This window comes from Etheostoma cragini, chromosome 15 (genome assembly GCF_013103735.1).
Source record: "Etheostoma cragini isolate CJK2018 chromosome 15, CSU_Ecrag_1.0, whole genome shotgun sequence".
Taxonomy (NCBI): domain Eukaryota; kingdom Metazoa; phylum Chordata; class Actinopteri; order Perciformes; family Percidae; genus Etheostoma; species Etheostoma cragini.
The window spans coordinates 13,029,745-13,037,206 of NC_048421.1; the positions used below are offsets into that span (position 1 = coordinate 13,029,745).

General features: G+C 39.5%; 1 protein-coding gene across 2 annotated transcripts in view; it reads left to right on the forward strand.

Annotated features, from left to right (window-relative positions):
- Positions 1-2,498: 2,498 nt before the first annotated feature.
- Positions 2,499-7,462, forward strand: part of kdm8 (lysine (K)-specific demethylase 8) — a 7,885-nt gene continuing 2,921 nt past the window's right edge. Inside the window, exons 1-6 of one of the 2 annotated variants that reach the window (XM_034895026.1) lie at positions 2,503-2,605; positions 2,837-2,891; positions 4,009-4,487; positions 5,362-5,534; positions 6,614-6,746; positions 6,866-6,916. In XM_034895026.1, the coding sequence (XP_034750917.1) occupies positions 4,032-4,487; positions 5,362-5,534; positions 6,614-6,746; positions 6,866-6,916 (813 nt within the window). In that variant the 5' untranslated portion in view covers positions 2,503-2,605; positions 2,837-2,891; positions 4,009-4,031. Of the gene's footprint in view, positions 2,606-2,836; positions 2,892-4,008; positions 4,488-5,361; positions 5,535-6,613; positions 6,747-6,865; positions 6,917-7,462 lie in introns of both variants that reach the window. The other variant, XM_034895025.1, reaches the window with a different exon arrangement.

Consider the following 7,462-nt stretch of genomic DNA (forward strand, 5'->3'; position numbering starts at 1 on the left):
CTGTTATCCTTTGTTTCTATGAACATAACCACACAACACGTTAGTAAATCTTATTGGTGCAGTACATATTTTAATTCTTTAGACAGACCCATGCTAGCTGTTTCCCCGTTTCCCTTGTGCTAAGCTAAGTGTTATGTATTAAGTTATGGGTTTAACCACTAGATGCCACTGTAGACCACAAGACATTGTACTGCAAGTTTTGTAAGACGTTGTGTGATGTAGAAAAATAGTAAAGCTTGAAGTTGAGTTGATGCTAAGGTCTCGCTCTTGTCTGTTCTTCTGTGGATTATCTGAAATATAACACTAAGCTAGGCTAAGCTAAGCTAAGCTAACTGGCAGCTTCATGTGTAGGCTACCGTACAAATAAGATTGGTTTCAATCTGCTCATCTAACTCTTGGCAAGAAAGCAAATAGGGGTATTTCCTAAAATGTCAACCTATTTATTTGAAAGTATCTTATTTCAGCTCAGATGTAAAAATGTAAACATTTTTTCAGGTGAAAAGAAAAAAAAAGAAAAGTAGCACACATCACATTTTGAAATAAATATCTACAGAGCGACGCCATCTAACAAGGCCCTAGGAGGATCTGATAGAGCTCTCCTTCTCACATTAACCTAGGAAAGGTCAATGACCCATGCCGATAGAGATTTTGGGAGGACGGTCTGCGCATGAAGTCTGTGCTGACAGCACAAGGAGGAATAACATCGGGCCTCTGACCTTCAGTGTAGCCCCACACCATCTTACAACCAAAGAGTCAGACACATCTGAATAATACATCAGCCTGTTCTGCTGGGACCACCCCCATCGCTCGCACAAGCAGAAGTACATAACACAGCATTTACATCATGGTGTGAAGTTTGTCTCCCACAGCATCCCATACAATAATAAACAGTGTGTTTGACCAGTTGAGACCAGGTCCCTGTTCCTTACATATTTTTACAAAAGGACTTATGTTTAGGGAGGTTTCTTTTAGCTGAATTGACTTGGCACAGTTTATTTTGCCCCAAACGTATTATTATTATTTGTGATTAATGTTTTTTTTAAGTTAGACACAGTTATTTCTCCTAAATTGAGGCTCCCATGTCAATCCTTGAGCCAATTTGAACACTTTTGAAAGGTATTCTTTGACATTATTTGATTTGTAATTATCTTTCTGTCTATTAGTTCCTCTTTTCAAAACCAATAGCAAAGGATTAAATAAGGAAAAAAGCAACACTGCAGTTTTGGCCTTTGCAGCAATTTCTCACCTTCATGCAAGTAAGTGAGCAATAGATTGGGCCATTAGAATTCTGCTGTTTACACAGTGAGAATGAAAAGAAATGCATGAAACATTTTAAAATCCCCTGTGATTGCTGGAAAGGCGGGATGTCTCTCTCTTGTCTCCATCTGCTTTACATACAGGAACAGCTCCACGGTTTGCACTGAGATTATTTGAATTCCATAGAGTGTTTGACATTTGATAATAGTGTTGTGTGTTTGATAGATTCTAGAATTTTCTGGCAAAGGTTTCCTATCATGTTTGTTCAGGCTTCTCCCCCCCACCACACAAACACGCACACACACACACACACACACACACACACACACACACACACACACACACACCAACACACACACGCAAAAAGCAATTGAATAGGAAAAACTCAAATATCTCTGTGTGACATCAAAAAGACAAACCCAATTGTTGTTTCAGCTTCACATGAGCAGATAAATATCAATAAACCTTCAAGGAATATCTGTATTTAGATAAACATTCTAACTAGCAGGAGCAATGACAAGAGGGGGAAAAAACATGTTTGTGTAACAATTGCACCATGATTTATTATGGTGAAAATATTGTTATCTCAATGCCACATAATGCCTTGACTCTGTTGTTCACTTGTAGAGACAGATTTATAATTTATTTAAGGTGTGTATGTAAATCAGGCTGTGCTGTCACACAATCCCTGTTTCGTGTTAATTGACTGAGCTTTACTACAGTTGGTTGATAATCCAATAAAGAAAGACAGATGTTTGGTGCAGACATGGTTTAGTGATTGTGTACAGATACGACAGTGTATGAGCAGAGTGTAGAAGCGTGTGTGCACTTCAACATGATACTTGCAACATATGACAAACAGATGAATATACATGTTTGTGTGTGTGTGTGTGTGTGTGTGTGTGTGTGTGTGTGTGTGTGTGTGTGTGTGTGTGTGTGTGTGTGTGTGTGTGTGTGTGTGTGTGTGTGTGTGTGTGTGTTTGTGTGTGTGTTGGGGGTATGCAGTATTTGCCGAATTCACTACCCTCTACTGGAGCACGAGTGAATGCTGATCAAAGTTTCTGCTAAAAAACAAATTTACCATAAAACGTAGACATACTTGACATTGGTTAAACTTTAATAAACTGTGAGTTCACGTTTTGTTGCAGCATTTTGAGCTTGTTATTCATGTTTTGGACACATTGCACATAACGCGGAACCAATGTTTCCCGCTGCTCGAGTTCCCTTCCGGTGTGTTTTGGTTGTCCCACAGGCAGTAAAGTTGTAGTGTTAGGTTGACGTACCGACAGATGCTGCCTCCTGTTTTAAAGATAATATTGGATTAAAGGTGTAAATGTCGCGAAAACAGGTAACTCTTTCATTTAGCGCATTCAAGTGAGCTTACTGTTTTCTTGAACATCGCATGCATGGTTTGGTATTAGCCAAACGTTACGTTACACAACAACTCAAATGTTAATAACGTTACATGAGTTACTTTTTTTAACGTTACTAGATATGTTGTTACGTTTCTAGCTGCTTTTTCTGAATGCCATTTTCTAAATGTTTCACACTCTCCTGTTATATCTATATAATACATTAGAGCGGAGCCTTTGGGGATGCTTTACCAGGAGTCTGTCAATGATTCGTTACACAAGGTGAAGAGAAATGTGTATGTTTTGCGTTAATACGTTATTAAATGGTGTACCCTATATTTAGCCAATATTTATTTTTTGTATTTGCTTATTTAGAAGCAAACTAAAAATATTCTGGCCAAATGTTCCTATGGTCATGTCTCATATTTAACCTGCATTCGGATGTTTAGATATATTTTAATCAAAGTTAATAGGATACAGCTCTATAACAACGAAGCAGACATCTGCAGGGTGCATCTCTTTATGCCTTTTGTGAGATTGAGAAGTAAACGTGGGGTTGGTTTATGTTTTCTAAAATTGCGCTAGAGTCCAATCTCTGAGATTTTTGAGAAAAATTGAATTTTCCTTCTCCCAATAGTGATTTTAAAGGTGCACTTCCACTTTGCCGATTTCCTTTAATGACAAAGAATTCCCAGAAACGTTATAACTAATTTGAGTTGTTTTTTGTTTAGTTGTTTTTGCAAAATGAATGGACATGTAAGGTTGCACAAATGTTTCACCTGATGTGACTGATGTGCAGAATACCCAATTGATATGTGTCGTGCTGGAGGGCACTGCAGGGTGTCCTGAAACTGGGGATTACTTTATGCGTGTGGCATATTAAGTGCAACCATTCAGTTAAGTCTAGTTCTGTGCCCTCAAAGCTCAAAAGGCTGTGTTTCTGTACTCAGTCAGGTGCTCGAAGTTGGCTGCCTCGCACTTTAGCCTCATCTCCAGCTACACAGAGCATCCAAACACGGATGGATTCACATGGAGGCAGAGTTGGCGTTACAGATACCATGTGACAGAGTGTCATCACTGTGCATGTGTCACACTCACAGTTCTGGCTCCCGATTCCCTCACCTGTGCTTTTTGTTCGCCAAATTGGAAAGTAGGTTGATGCATCTGTTTCACTGTATCAGCATGGCTGTCGGCAATAGAACATTCTAATGTCTGGTGGACCCCTTGAATAGCTGAGCACAGAAAAAGTTATTCAATGACAATTTTTGCCTCCAAAAATGACTGTGAATTGTTGAACTAGTCTGCAAAGAGTGCACATGTTAGTTTAGCTGCGTGTCATCATAAGGGATTCAGTCGGAACAAGTGCTGTCCTAACTCACTTTCCCTGTCTGTCCCACAGCATAAATAAAGACTTTGTCATCAATGGCCACACTCTGGTCCAAGATCTCTGCTGTTCTGCCTCATAATGAGGAACAGTTTCCACTGCAGTTCAGTGACAAAGTAGAGTCAAGTGTAGTGGAAATGCTGAGACGGTCTAGGCTGCAGCTGTACAGCGACTCTACGAGCGCCAGCCGAATGCTAAATGCTCAGATCATTTTGGATTTTTCGTGGGAGAAACTCAACATGGGAACATGGCGCCACGTGGACAAAGAATGGAGACGGGTTTATTCGTACGGCTGTCTGTTCAAAGTAGGCGCTCTGTGTCGTGAAGACCCGTCAGCGGACGAGGTCCTGCAAGCTGTGAGGACTTGTGACATGGGTTTACTCATGGGTGCAGCCATCATGGACAATATACTTCAGGTTATTGTTCAGATTCTGCAAGATGAAGTAAGGAAGTCCATTAAAGAAGAAGAAGAAAATGACCTCACTGAGGCCAAGGTCAGTGGTCTTTTTATTTAAAACACACATATGAGTTTGTCACTTTAGTTTATCAGAAGACATTAGTCACCGCAAGAGTGGTGTAAAAGAATTAAGTGGGGATAGTAAACTGATGCTTTTGTAGGAGTTTTGTTTAATGCCTGATTTTTAACATAATTTTCCTAGAATTGTTGTGGCTTAAAATTAATTGCTAAAGCACATTTATAATCATATATTATCATGATATAGGATGTGTAGTGCTGGTTTTAAGGGGATCTTTGTCTTCAAAGGTATGCTGAGCTATCCATGGAAAGCTTCATGTGGTCACGTGGTGCAACCTCAGCTCAGATACTCTATGATTCAAAGTTTGCAACAAACAGTAACCGATGAAGACATTTCAGAATAAGCTTCTCTAAAGGTTTAAAATAAGAATTTCCTTCGTCACTTTTATCTTGTTGCACATCATTAGATGCCACTGAAGATAAGGTGCAGCAAACACTCCCATGTTAGATCACTTTGTTTAGATGCCAATCAAAGTGGAGATGGAGTGTTTAGAGGAGAGTTAGCAGGATCTTTTTTGATTACATGTTGTTCCTCTTGATATCTTCAAATATCTTTTTTTGCCAAATCAACAGTCCAAAACCCTAAAAATATTGAAAACATAAAGAAAGAAAAGAAACTCAACCCCCAGTTTTGGCCTTTTAGCTTGTCAAATTACTTAAAAAATACATTTTTCTGACGATCGACTCAACGGTTTATGGACTTATCATTTCAGCTCTATCATAGTGAAACATAATCACAGACACAGCTTTTCTTTTTATTTACCCCTTTAAGCTCTTCATTTCAGAACTGTATTAAAGACTAAAGACCCTTGTTGTTTTGGCATCATTAACAGAGAATAAAGATGGAGAACCCACGTACTCCTGTGATCAAAGAAGAGTTGGCAGTTCCCAGGATAAAGTGTCCTTCACTGGAGAGCTTTAACACAAACTACCTGCTCCCCCTCAAACCAGTGATTTTAGAGGGGATCATTGAGCACTGGCCTGCACTCAACCAGCACCCCTGGAGGTTTGTTTTATTTAGTGTATGTTCTTCTTCAATTATAGAGTGGCATTTGTTTTGTCCAGATGACATCACCATGGCTATTAGGAACCCATTTATCATTGTAAGTGTGTTAATCTCATTAAGTCAAACTCTCTACCAAAGCTCTGCCAGAAAATTCTAGATTAGTTTTAAAATCTTAGTCACAAGGTTAAAGCTTAAAGGTGCTCTAAGCAATTTCAGACGTGTTTTAGGCTACAACAATTTTTTTTTTTTTAACTACAGCAAACATCTCCTCACTATCCGCTAACTGCCTGTCCCCAGAACACACTGTTTAAAAAAAACTTGGTTTCTGTAGACAGCCCAGGCTCCACAAACGCCAACAAAAACAATCTGCGCCAACCTGCACAGCGTTTAGTATGCGGAAGCACGGAAGCCTTCATCAGCAGTCCTCCATCAGGGTTAAACGCGACAACCATACTCATGTTCAGTCTGGCCATGTTATCGGACTGATTTACACTTGTGACACCAGCGTGTGCACTTATCCGGCTGAGAGGACAGAAAACCTGCAGGACTCTGCTACTGAAACACCACTGGCATGTAACATACAATTCACATCAGTTTGTTACCAGGCAACATGACATATAGTGTTAGTTTCAGTCCTAATTGCCTTCAAACGGGGGAACAACTCAAATTGAATTTAGGTGGGTTTACTCATCAGACTGTGGAATCTAGTTTTCTGACTTTTAGTTGTCAACATCCCTGACTTTAATGTCAGACACCAGAGTCTGATATATCTGCCCCTCAGTTCAAGATTATCCTTCACTGTCCTCCCTCTCACTGCTGACTTCTGACAGCTGACTAGTTGCTCTGACATCTGACATACGGCTCCCGGCATGTGACGCTCAGCTCTGGAGGAGGAGGAGGAGGAGGAGGAGGTGGACGTAGAGAAGTGCCCACCTGACATATTTTGAGCAGTGCTAGAATTCAAAATAACTTTTTGTGTGTGTGTGTGTGTGTGTGTGTGTGTGTGTGTGTCTGTCTGTGTGTGAATGATGCTGTTGTGTAACAGTAATGCTTGTTTGTTTTTATCTTCTCCCGCAAAGCATAGAATACTTGAGGTCTGTTGCTGGCTGTCGGACTGTTCCTGTCGAGGTGGGATCCAGGTACACAGACGAGGAATGGTCACAGACACTGCTTACGGTCAATGAATTCATTGATCGATACATTTTGAATAAAGTAAGTGCATCCTCAACAAGCATTGCTGCATTTTTAACATGAACAAAGAAATATCTACTTGGGATTTCTTACACTGGATTTTTGATTTTAATTTCCTCTGCGGATCAAAAATCACCCAGGACGGAGGAAAAGGTGTGGGTTATCTCGCTCAACACCAGCTTTTTGATCAGGTAGGGCATTGTCCTTTCTGACATAATTATGGATATAATATTCTTTAATTTTGTCAGTTTACTAATTAATTATTCAGCTTGTATTTTTGGCACTATGGACAAATGAATTATTTCCAGCCGTCAAACTCACACCACATTGCTTTGCACAGTATTGAGTTTTTAGTCCTAATTTTACCGTACAGGTCAATAAATTGTCTGGAATGAACTTTCCGTAAAGGGCATCTTCTGAAGCTCAAAGTTAGGTATTTCCGGCGGTTTGATAGATCAGAATGAGCCCAAATGCTGATTTTTCACACTACATCTTCATCCTTCAGGAATCACATGTAATCCAGCTAATTAAATGTTAAATATACAATATGTGTCTTGGAAGTCATTTCACAATGCTAATTTGAGGTTTTTCTTCAGATAATTTACACATCCTAATTGCAATGTGTGATCTTCTGTTATGAATCATTATTTAATACCTTACTGTTAATAAGAATAATAAACACTAGTTATATTAATTTAAATTAAATCTCTCTCTAGGTGTGTGTGTGTGTGTGTGTG